At 33.9% G+C, this 12,988-nt stretch overlaps 1 protein-coding gene across 1 annotated transcript; it reads left to right on the top strand.

Annotated features, from left to right (window-relative positions):
• Positions 1-2,473: 2,473 nt before the first annotated feature.
• LOC110657201 (phragmoplastin DRP1E) lies at positions 2,474-10,641 on the top strand. The gene is made up of 15 exons (XM_021814316.2): positions 2,474-2,802; positions 3,025-3,088; positions 3,469-3,576; positions 3,830-3,931; positions 4,081-4,131; positions 4,258-4,319; positions 4,994-5,084; positions 5,199-5,263; positions 5,528-5,722; positions 6,002-6,121; positions 6,214-6,284; positions 8,733-8,958; positions 9,400-9,450; positions 9,541-9,909; positions 10,239-10,641. The coding sequence occupies exons 1-15, from the start codon at positions 2,656-2,658 to the stop codon at positions 10,365-10,367; spliced, it is 1,851 nt and encodes a 616-aa protein (XP_021670008.2). The 5' UTR covers positions 2,474-2,655; the 3' UTR covers positions 10,368-10,641.
• Positions 10,642-12,988: the final 2,347 nt, after the last annotated feature.

Below are 12,988 nucleotides of genomic sequence, written 5' to 3'. Positions count from 1 at the left end.
CCTACAACATCCACTCAAAGTTTAATGAAGCAAGATTGAAAAATACACATTTACCTCTTTTGGACTTCTTCAAAACTCCACCAAAACTTATCTTTCTTACTCCTAGTATGCTGCCCAAGGTATGGTGGTCAAGTTTAATGAAGGGAGCTAGTGTAAAGGATGACTAAATCAATGGTGGACTTAAGCTTTATGGTGGACGGCCATGGGAGAACTTGGGAGAGCTTGGGTTCGGCTGGTTCTCCACATGAGGTTGAAGATGAATTTTTAACATTCCAAGTGTCCCTTTAGGTGTCCAAAGGCTGAAGTTAGTGGAGCACTATTAAAACTTATAATGGTTATTTATTTAAAGTTTCTAATTTTTGCAATTTGACCACCACACTTTCACTATTTATATAATGTATCTCATTTTAATTTTTCATGACATTTTCTAAGTGTAATATCATTTATTTTTAATGGACATTTAGATCAAAAGGTAACTCAAGATATCAAATGACCACAATGCCCCTATTCGGGTTGCATTCTCGATTTTTCGATAACATCGAGTTTTGTCGTTTTTTCGATTTCTTGTTTTTCTTTGTGCTAATTAATTAATTTTTCTTTGATATTTCTAATGACATTTATACTTCAATAAGTCTTTAATTATGTCTCGAATCTAAATTTCGAGGGTTCCTTGCAGTCCTGGGGTCGGCTATTGCCTGCGCCGTAACTTCCCTGTGCGGTCACCCATCGTTGCGGTGTTGACTTGTTTAACTTAGTTTCATTTCATTGCTATTATTTTTCCTTTATTTTTCTTTTATTTTCTTTTCTTGTATTTCATTATTTTATGTCTCCTTACTAACAATTAAATGTAGTTCTAGGCATCATAGCTGTCCGGACCAACACTGGTCACCGGAATAGTAGAACGCACTACCGAACATAGGGGTGTTACAGGAGGAATCATGGTGTTGTGTGTTTTAGAAAGCATAGTGGAACCAGTTGCCTACATGAAATAGAAAATGGCACCTCTTGTCTAACAAGCATGATTAAAGGCGACTAATTAAAATTATTACAATGGAAGCACGAGAATGATTAAAATGAGTAGGTTTCTCTCTCCCATTTAGTTCGCTTTTGGCCACTACCCCTCTATTTCTATTCTCTAAACGAAGGCCAACTCCAATCTAAGCATCCATGTCGATCCCAACTGACCTAGCGGTGCAAAATTGAAGAAAATAAATTAAATAAATAAGAAAATTTACTATTTAGTCTCTACATTTCAATAAAACAATTTTGGTCTTTGTATTTTAAAAAATATACTATTTAATTTTGGTATTTTGCTTTCGTCAAATTATTTAATCAATTCGTCAAATTTTTTTTTATCATTTATGCTATTTAAACTACTATTTAGTCCATTTATTTTAAGGAAACTAATTAGTTGATACATATATTTTGAAAAATACTACTATTTAGTCTCTAATTAGTTGATTCATATATTTTAAAAAATATAATATTTTAAAAAATATATTATTAGATAAAAATAGAAATTTTATTATTTGAAGACTAAAATTTACCCTTTTTTGAAAATTTTTAATTTCTTAGACATTATTATTGTGTTTTTTTTTAATAGAAAATAATTTTCTTTAATTACTTTTAAATTTAAGGAAACTAATTAACTTTTTTGTTAAACAGTTTGTACCATTTTTATTGATAGATAAAAACACAAAGATAATGAGGGGGAAAATGATGCTGACGTAGATGAGAATAAACATAAGAGAGAGAAATAAGAAAAGGTAAGAGAGAAATCAAGAGAAAATGATTAGAGTAGTTTTGGTATAAAAAATAATTATGAGAATAAATAGTTAACGGAGTCAAATTATATGATTAATTAATGTGTTTTTTTAAAACTAACTAATTAGTTTCACTAAAATAGAGGAATTAAATAATAATTTGACTAATATTAATTAATAAAAAAAATTAATGAAAAGACTAAATAATTTAATAAAAATAAAATATAGAACTAAATACTATATTTTTAAAATATAAAAATTAAATAATTAATTTCGTTAAATATATAAATTAAATAATAATTTACCTAATAAATAAATTAAACAAAGACATCCCCAATTAAACTACAGTTTCTATTTAAGTCAAATAAATCTAATTTTTTAATACTTTTTCTTTTACTTTTAATGATAAAATATTAATAAATTTTTATTAAAATTATTATTAATAATTTAAAAATATAAATATTTAACTAAAATTTATTATTTTATTTTTTTTTTAAATTAAGCTAATTAAATATAAACGGAAAATTAAAAATTAATTAAAAACCTTAAAAATAATTTATTTAAATTCAAAAGAAAAACAAGATAACTGACCGATTTCAAATTTCAAGTCACGAGAAGGTCGTTCACCGTCCACCACGTCCACGCAAATTCAAAAGGTATGCTCACGTGGCGCACTATATATAAAACTCCCTCTTTCTCTCAGGCCCACACCCAAACCAGAGAAAAAAAAAAAAAAAAAGCGAAAATAGCTCCACTCATCATCTTTCTTCTCTGCTTCTTCTCTGTCTCACTCACTGCATGCCTTCTGCTCTTTTCTATTTTCCCTTCAAATTCAAATTCAAAATCTACTTCTTCATCACAACCCACAGATAGCAACCCTAACCTCTCTCAAATGGCTACCATGGTGACCTTGATCGGCCTCGTTAACAGAATACAGAGAGTATGTACTGTTCTCGGCGACTATGGCGAAAGTACTGCCTCCTCTTCTTTGCCTACTCTCTGGGAGTCTCTTCCTTCTGTTGTTGTCGTCGGCGGCCAAGTTCTCTCTCTTTCTTTAGCTTCTTTTTGTGTTTAGGTCTTATTTTTTGGCTGGTTTAGAGTTTGAATCCTTGTATAGTTATCTATATGTGGTTTGGTTAATGTAAATTCAATCACTGTGTCTGTTTGGCTATGCATATTTATGTATAAATATTTTTGTATTTCTTGAATGTGTAATTTGTGAGATTTGAATTATGGTGGCATTTGTATTGTGTGAATGCAGAGTTCTGGAAAGTCATCGGTGTTGGAGAGCATTGTGGGGAGAGATTTTCTTCCAAGGGGATCAGGTTAGTGTTTCTTTAATAAAACGCTTTCTTCTTTTTTTTTTAACTATTATTTTATTTTCGGTTTATGATTGGTTGCTGAGAACAACCGAGAAAAGTAAAGGAAAAGGGAGAAAAAGCGCTTTATATATATATATATATATATATATATATATATATATATATATATATATATATATAATTATTTTATTCTAAGATTTAGATATTCAGTCACCTGTGAATGACTAACGTTATAGCGTATAAGAAAAAGAGAAATTGGTCACTTAATTTGGTTTTTCTTATTTCATTTTTATTTTGAAGTTAAAATTATTTATCTTGGTTCCATTGTTAGGTGAAAATAGCTTAAAATGCTTCATTCTCTGTGATTTTTGTGCAAGTTTCAGGTATTGTGACAAGGCGGCCTTTAGTGTTGCAACTGCACAAGACAGAATCAGGGACACGGGAGCATGCAGAATTTCTTCACTTGCCAGGGAAAAGATTCACAGACTTCTGTATGTGATTCATTGTGCAAACATTTTTATTTTACTAATTATTTTGTTGTTTAGAAAGCTAAAAATTGCCACTACCTTCTATGCAAATATTTTTAGATTTTATGCATTAGGAGCTTACTTAGAAGTGCTTACTGGGAAATTGCAATGGCCTAAGAAATTTCACTGTATACCTGGCTTGTTGAAGTCCCCCCTTATCTCTTGAAGTTATAAGAGTGCATTTGCTAGTGATTGACTGTCTTTTATTCTGATGCAGCCATGGTTCGAAAGGAAATTCAAGATGAAACTGATAAAATGACTGGCAAGTCAAAACAGATTTCTCCTGTTCCTATTCATCTCAGTATCTACTCTCCAAATGGTAGGAGAACTTACACTGCAAGCCTATTATAAATAGTGCAATTTGTTTTGAATAGATCATGATAGAAATATAACATTTTGTTTTGCCCCCTTCTCTCTCTCTCTCTCTCTCTCCCCCTCCCTCCTTTTATTATGCCCTTTTTTTGGCAGTTGTCGACTTGACATTGATAGATTTGCCCGGTTTAACAAAGGTTGCAGTAGGTATAGTTTCCCAGCCCTGCCACTGAGTCACTATTCTGTTCCTTTGTTAACCATAGATGTACTATAAGTATTTATTTCTTTCTTTGCGTGTTTAATTTATTAATAGGATATGTTTTTTATTTGCAGAGGGACAGCCAGAGAGCATAGTTAAGGACATTGAAAATATGGTTCGTTCATATGTTGAGAAGGTAACAGGAAAAATGATTTTTTAATAAATGCATTGATAAAAAAATTGCTAAGCCCTGCTGCCCCATTTGCTAGAGTTGACAATAGAGATTCCATATCATGGTAAGAAAAAAGTTTAAGGGACAAGGGACTGTATGGTAACTGCTAAGGATTTAGAGAATAAACCTAGACTAGAAGCTTCAGTTGTTTACCTTTCCCCCCATAATGGCTGTTCTCTCTTAATCTATTCGGTGGAACTTTCAAAACAACTTTCTAGAAATAAATTCTCACATATTTACTGGAAGGTGTTTCAAATATGAAATAATGAGATGTTACCACCTTGTCAAGTAGTGGCTTCCTTTCCCCCTTTAATGGTTATTTACTTTGTTTTCCAATCAATAATCTTCCACTGACAGATGTGATCATCTTGACTAATATATTTCACTGTTTACAAAATTCAGTTCTGTAATGACTTAGAAATTTTATTCACTTTCTTCCATAGCTTCAGTGGTAAATCTCTGGGAGAGTTGGCCCGAGGTAGATTTTGCATTTTTGAACATTTTCCACAGGAAAAGGATGGTCAAAACCCAAATTGTTGTTGAAATTACAATTCGTATAGTTCTGTATATACATTCATAAAATGCACAATTTGTTTTTCCTCTCTTTAGTTGATGAAATTATGATTAATGGGCTGCAGCCAAATTGCATTATTCTGGCTATAACTCCCGCCAATCAAGATATAGCAACATCTGATGCTATTAAACTCTCTAGGGAAGTTGATCCAACAGGTATTACTTTCTTGTTTCAATTTTTGTTTACAGCTCAATCTATTCGAGTATTCATCTTCCATAATTATTCTCTAGTTCTCTTTCCGAGTATAGATGTTTTCTTTTTCTTTGTAGGTGAAAGGACATTTGGTGTGTTGACAAAGCTTGACTTGATGGACAAAGGAACAAATGCTACAGATGTATGTTTTCTTTGTTTCTTGGAATCTTTAGCTAGATTGTGGATGATGCCTCTTAGATGTTCATACATCTGTAGAATTCTCTCTATCTGTAGAATTCCAGATGGGGCGTAATTAAGGCATTCTGATTATTCTGTAATTTTAATTCCGATCCAACAAACATCTGATGTGTTTTTCCTCTTCCCTTATCCTTTACAAGCATGTAAATAGTGTTCTCTGAGTTTGATAATTAAAGAACTCTCTCTATCTTCTTTGCTTTAACTGTAGGTTCTTGAAGGAAGGGCTTATTCACTTCAACATCCTTGGGTTGGAATTGTGAACCGCTCGCAGGCTGATATCAATAAAAATGTAGACATGATAGCTGCTAGGAGACAGGAGCGTGAATTCTTTGCTACTAATCCTGATTATAGGCACTTAGCTGGCAGAATGGGTTCAGAATATCTTGCAAAACTTCTATCCAAGGTGTGTTGTTTTCCCCATCTCTTTTAAACCTGCATATATATCAATTTTTCTCAACTTATATTTCTTGCTTTTCCAGAAATTCAAAATATAGGTGCAAAAACTTTTCATGTCTAATACAATGATGACATTTTCAGCTTTTATTTTTTTCCCCTTATTTTTTCAATACAACTGATGACTAACTTTGCACCTCTAATCCAATGGTAAAAAGTTTTCCCAACTCTTTTTCACCACTAATGTATATAATTTGTTCTTCACTAACCATAATTTTTGTGGTTTCAGCATTTGGAGTCAGTAATTAAAGCCCGCATTCCAGGCATCATATCTTTAGTGAACAGAAGCATTGATGAACTTGAAGAGGAGTTGAACCATTTAGGTAGACCTGTCACTGTTGATGCTGGGGTAGGAGCTTATGCGTGTTGTTTATTATTGATGGTTAGATGACAGTTGGGTTAATTTATCAATTGATACTTTTTTTTGTGTATGCACATCAGGCCCAGTTATACACTATCCTGGAGTTATGTCGTGCGTTTGACCGGGTATTCAAAGAGCATTTGGATGGAGGGTACTGTGCAAAACTCTTTTTCTTTCTTCTTCTTCTTCTTCTTTTTTTTTTTTTTTTTTTTTTTTAAATGTTAACTGTCTCTAGCACCTATGTAAACAACTATTCTGAACTCCTATTTAAATCTCATCAACCATCAAATAAGCTAGTCCTGTGTTACATAGCAGAATCTCATAACACCATAGCACCATAATTAGAAGGAGAGAGAGAGAGAGAGAGAGAGGGAGAGAAAATAATTGTTGTGTTATTGATTTGATGAATGCCTATCAATTACAATGCAAAGGGCTATTTATATCATCCATTAACTGCTTAGTCACAACATTCCCTACCTCTTGAAGTCATTCTTGTCCTCAATAATGAAGAAAGGAACTATGATCAGCAAAAACATATTGCAATTATAGACTACTTGCGACAATTAAGTCCTCTAGTGAATTGTAATGTTCAAAACTGATATATTGAAAATGGGATTTCTTTCCTCATATTTTCCTTTCTTTCTCTGCTTTCTCCATCTTTCAAATTCATCTTCTTTAAGAATTACAAATGCAGCTCCCTTTAAGTTTAATTTCTTCTTCAACCTTATTGATTTCTCCCGTTTATCCTCCATGGAAATTAGGAATACACAAGAACTGAACTTATAATCATGGTCCTTTTGAATTGGTAAGACCAATTAATCCCCATTACACTAAGAAATTGTATTTTCCAGCAAAGTTTTCCTGTGACGAGTAATTTTTCATGAACTGAAAAGGCAATTCAATAGCATCCAACTCCATTTCTCAAACTCCAGCAACAAGAACCTCATTCTGGTTGGTAAAGGCCATGACACAAATTTTGGACTTCCTTCACAACACAAAGTTTCGGAGATTCTGAATTTCTTTCTTCAAAATTCTGTTCGTGAATATCTTTAATCCCAGAATCAATGTAAATTGCTTCTTGGATTTAAGAAAAAATTCCACAATCATCCTCAAAAAATTCCTTTGTTTCTTCCTCTATCTTTTGCTGAAACTTTCCTTGGTGATCTATCATGTCTTCATCAGCTCCAAGGGTTTTGGATTCTGCACCCAGAAATTCTTCAACAGTAGCAATATTATCAATATTGCTTTGATCTTTCATTTGTGGATTAGGCAGATCCTTTGGAACTAATAGCAAACCTCTTCTTTCGGCTCCCTCGACTCCAATATCCTTAGTAAAGAACTCCTTGCCTTTTTCCTTTACCAATGTATTCATGAAAGATCTCAAATCCTCCCTTAATGCATTGTTATCAATAGAGGCTCGATTCATTTTATCCACAGTACAGACCTCTTTCCCTTTCTCCTTTGCAAATGTATTCATGAAAGATCTTAAATCCTCCCTCAATGCATTGCTATCAACAGAGAATTGATCCAATTTCCCTTCCAGCACATTAAATCTTTCCTCTATTGAATTAAATTTTTCATCCACATTCTCCTGCATAACCCTTTTTCTTTCTTCCAATTCAGCAACCCTAACCAATTTAGAACTAACTACCTCAAACCCCATAGACCTAGTCTTTATTGCGACAGTAATGCAGTGAAACCCAAGAACTTCAAGAACAGGGTTTCAGTGTAATCTAGACATTCAAGAACTTAAAGAAACAAAGAAAATCAAGGGCATATATTTGATTCTTGGAAAGCAGAAATTTTGGGAAGATTTAAAAAAATTGAAGAAAATACGAATTCTCAGCAAAACCCTAATTTTAGTGTTTGTACATTAAAGAAAAGAACTGACGGGAAGAAGAAAGAAGGAAGAAGAAATAGAGGGAAGAAATAGAAGAAATTTTAGAGAAGGAAGAAGAAATAGAGGAAGAAAGGAAGAATTCTCTGAGAAAAAGGGATTAAGAATTAGAGAAAGGAAGAAGAAGAAGAAGAAGAAGAAGAATAGAGAGAAGAGAGAGATCTCAGAGAAGAAGAAGGAGAATTAGAGGGAAGAAGAGAGGAAGAGAGAAGAACAGAAGGAACCTGGTATTTCGGAAGATTAATTTGCTATAGATGTTGCCCACTGATCTAACAGCTCTGATACCAATTTGTTACATAGTAGAATCTCAGAATACCATAACACCAGAATTAGAAGGAGAGAGAGAGAGAGAAGAATTAGAGAGAGAAAATAATTGTTGTATTAGTGATTTGATGAATGCCTATCAATTACAATGCAAAGGGCTATTTATATCATCCACTAACTGCTTAGTCATAACATCCTGATCAGTTTTATGCATAACGAAGCACATGCATACTCCCAAAAGGAATATTCTATTTGATTTATTTTTGAGCACTTGATATTGTATTTTGATTGGATGACTTCTTAGAACTGCTTAACAGTTATCAACCATAAGGAGATTCGGTTTTGATATCATGTCTCTATTTTCTTTGATATGTGCATGATAAGAAGAAGTCTGCCATAACCTGTTACTTTATGTTTAATTCATTTGCTAAATCTCAGGCGACCTGGTGGGGATCGAATTTATGGAGTTTTTGACAACCAGCTCCCATCTGCTTTAAGGAAACTTCCATTGGACCGTCATTTGTCTCTGCAAAATATAAGGAAATTAGTTTCGGAGGCAGATGGATACCAACCTCATTTAATTGCACCAGAGCATGGTTATCGACGGCTCATTGATGGTGCAATTAATTACTTCAGAGGGCCAGCTGAAGCTTCTGTAGATGCTGTACGTCCTATGTTCAATTTTAATTTTAACTGTATTTTTGTTTGTGCTTACTTTTGTGAGTTTTGTGTGTTTATTTGTCCTTGAGATGTCTTCTGATCTGAAGGTGGTACTGGCCTCGAATTTCTATCTGAATGATGTTTGATGAAGGATAGTATTTTCTAAAGTTGGAGCAAATTAAATTCTTTATATTTTTTAATCAAAGAGTCTTTAGCTATAACATATGACTAATATAAAACAAAGACTGTGAATCATAGGTTTATAGGATTTCTATTAGCCGTCTCACTCAACAATGTTCTGATTACTAAAATGCATACTAATAATTTTCGCATGGAGTTAATCTGGATTCAAATCTATTTTTACCAATATGAAAATAAACTCAAGTTTTTATTTCAAATTTCTGAACTTTGTGGTCATGTTATTGATTGCTAATTTGTTTTGCAGGTTCACTTTATTTTGAAAGAACTTGTAAGGAGGGCAATTGGTGAAACTCAGGTTTGGGATTTTGAAACCCTATTAGGTTCTTAGTAACAATAATCTAGTAACAAGAGATGGAAGTAAATTAACAATCAGGAAATCGGACAGGAGTTGAAGCGATTTCCAACTCTTCAAGCTGAAATAGCATCTGCTGCCAATGATGCACTGGAGAGATTCCGTGAAGATAGTAAGAAGACAACTCTAAGGTTGGTGGATATGGAATCCTCATACCTGACAGTAGATTTCTTCAGGAAACTGCCCATGGAGGTGGAGAAGCGTGGAAATCCAACTGCCACCAATGCAGATCGATACACAGAGGGCCACTTTCGCAGAATAGGATCGAATGTGTCCTCTTATGTTTTGATGGTGTCTGAGACCCTCAGGACCTCCATTCCCAAGGCTGTGGTTTATTGTCAAGTGAGGGAGGCCAAATGGTCCTTGCTGGATCACTTCTACACCCAATTAGGCAAAAAGGAGGTAAAGTGAAAACCCTTAGAAAAAAAAAAAATGAAAAAGAAAAAAATTGCACACCCATGAATCCTGTATGTAAGAGCATACAAATTAACTTGTGTATAAAATCTTATCAGATGCCAAAACATAATCGCTCATCTACAGCATATCATTTCCTAGACAATGTGATTCTTGGACCACTTTTAGTCCTAAACAACAGAAGTAATTTTGATGTATTTAATTTAACCTGATGGATCCATTCATATTTGGATTTGATGAAAATGTAATAATATACATTTTGCTTTTAACAACTCATTAGGTGTTTTGCTGATCCATTTCTGTCCTTTGTCCTGCAGGCCAAGCAACTTGCACAATTGCTGGATGAAGATCCTGCATTGATGGAAAGAAGGCAGAAATGTGCCAAAAGACTAGAGTTATACAAGTCTGCAAGAGATGAGATTGATTTGGTATCATGGGCTCGATGAGTTGTAATATAGTTGTTGATGGAGATATTGCTGAAAAGATAAATATCTGCCAGGTTTGCTCAACTTGGAGCCAATCTTCTTTTTGTTTCCGCTAAAAAATAATTTGTAGTTTTTTTTTTTTTTGGGCTGTTGCATTGAATTGTAAGTTTGTCAGCTGCGCTTATGTTTGTGGTTTGCCTTGTATATTGTTCTTGTAATCCATTTCCAGTTCACCTCTACACTGAATTTGGATACTGAATCAAACGGTTAGAATTTAACTTAGAAAGTATTTTTATGCTTGATGTCCCCTTTTAAGAAATTTCAATATTACTGGAAAGAAAATTTAATATACGAAAATAATTAATTCGGGATTGAGATTATCTCACAATATATTTGTAAATAATTTCAATATATATATATATATATCACATACAAGAGAAGAAAAGGGAAGAATAAGATAGCTGAGCCTAAGAAGGAAAGTGGAGGGAAAGACAGTTAGTAGTGAGAAGTTTGTTACAGAGTTTGTTATAGATAGTAGAGAGTGGAGGGAAATAACAGAAACAATTATGAATAGTCAACGGTAGTTGTTAGTTGAATATTACTCCATAAATAGAAGTATTGATGTGTAGAGAGACAGTTTTTTGATCAAAACAGAATACTATTCTTCTATTCTATTAGCATTCTCTCTAATTTTCTCATCTCTATTCCTCTATAAACCTACCTATTCCTCTAACCCTACAACCTACAATTCCAAATCCTCATCTCAATAATTTCCCTATAACCCAAAACTACCTAACCAAGAGTCTAATTCCAATCCAAAAATTGAAGACTCTGTCACAAAAAATAACCAATCAGTTAAAGTCAATCTTCAGCGAATTAAAACTAAGTCAAGACTAATTTGCAACCCAGCCAAACTACCATAAAACAACCTAGACCCTGTTTTAGATGTGGAGAGAGGTATTTTCCAGGCCATCAGTGTAAGCAAAAGACTGTAATGGCCTTTGAATGTGGATGAACTGAATCAAGAACAGGAGGAAAGGGAGGAAGAGTGGCATGAAGTATCTCAAGGTGAGGAAATGGGGAATGAAGGAGCAGTCCTTTCTATCCATGCGATAGAAGGGAAGCAAGAAAAGGGTACTATAAGGATGCAAGGGCAATATAAGGTTAGACAGCTATTAATTTTAGTGGATGGTGGGAGCACTCGTAGTTTCATGGATGAGAGAGTTGCAAAAGAGCTAAAATTGGATTTAGTAGAAAAAAATCCAATCACTATTACTGTGGCAGATGGAAGAAAGGTGATGAGTAAAGCAATTTTTCAACAATTTCAATGGCAGATTCAAAAGATAGCATTTGTGTTTGATCTCAGGATTTTAGACTTGGGAGGATTTGATATAATTTTGGGGGTAGATTGGATGAGAAACTATAATCCTCTACTGTTTGATTTTGAGGATTCTAGTATAACTATGAGGAAGGATGGGAAGATGGTCAGATTGCAGGGTGTTTCTAAAGTCAGTAACACTTGCAAACTAATTCCTTGTGATGATTTCCACCTGTTGATGCATAAGGGGGGCAAGGACTTTCAAACTCCTCTGTTCTGTATTGATGTTCCAAAGATTGCAAAGATCCTTATTTTCCATTTCGGAAGGGTAGCAGACATGGAGAAAAGCGGTATACAAGAACTATTAGATAAGTATCAATGCCTCTTTCAAGATCCTCGCCATTGCCTCCATTTAGGGCTTATAACCATGAAATTAACTTGCAACCTCTCGCCCAACCATTTAACATCGGACTTATAGATATCATCATTTCCAAAAGCTAAAATTAAAAATTAGTGTCGAAATGCTTGAGTCTAAGGTCATCTGACCTAGTTTTAGTCCTTATTCTTCACCAGTGCTTTTAGTAAAGAAAAAAGATGGGTCTTGGCGATTTTGCATAGATTATAGAAAACTAAATGACTTGACCATTAAAAACAAATTCCCTATACCAATGATTAATGACCTTCTTGATGAGTTACATGGGGCATGGGTATTCTCCAAAATAGACCTAAAAGGAGGATACCATCAAATCAGAATGCAACCTAAAGACATCCCAAAAACAGCTTTCAAAACCCACCATGGTCACTTTGAGTTTACAGTAATGCCATTTGGGTTAACAAATGCCCTAGCCACTTTCTAAGCCCTAATGAACCTCATTTTCAGACCTTACCTTAGGAAATTTGTCCTAGTCTTCTTTGATAACATCCTAATCTATAGCCCTAACATGGAGGAGCATTTGAAGCAGTCCCAACAGCTGTGTGCTAAATTGTTAAAATATTCTTTTGGGCAGTCATAAGTTGAGTATCTAGGCCATATAATTTCTGGAGAGGGGGTTTCAATAGATCCCAACAAAATTCAAGCTATGCTTTCATGGCCCATTCCTAAGTCAGTATAAGAGCTTAGAAGTTTCTTGGGGCTCTCTGGCTACTATAGGAAATTCATTCAGAATTATGGGAGTCTTTGTAAGCCACTTACAGACTTATTAAAGAAAGATGCATTTCAATGGACTTCAGCTGCTCAATAGGCTTTTGAAATGCTGAAACAGGTTATGTTCACAAAGACACTGTGTTGTCACTTCTTGATTTTTCTAAACCATTTATTGTGGAG

Source organism: Hevea brasiliensis, chromosome 18 (assembly GCF_030052815.1).
Source record: "Hevea brasiliensis isolate MT/VB/25A 57/8 chromosome 18, ASM3005281v1, whole genome shotgun sequence".
In the NCBI taxonomy this organism is placed as follows: domain Eukaryota; kingdom Viridiplantae; phylum Streptophyta; class Magnoliopsida; order Malpighiales; family Euphorbiaceae; genus Hevea; species Hevea brasiliensis.
This window is presented reverse-complemented; position numbering and strand designations above follow the sequence as displayed.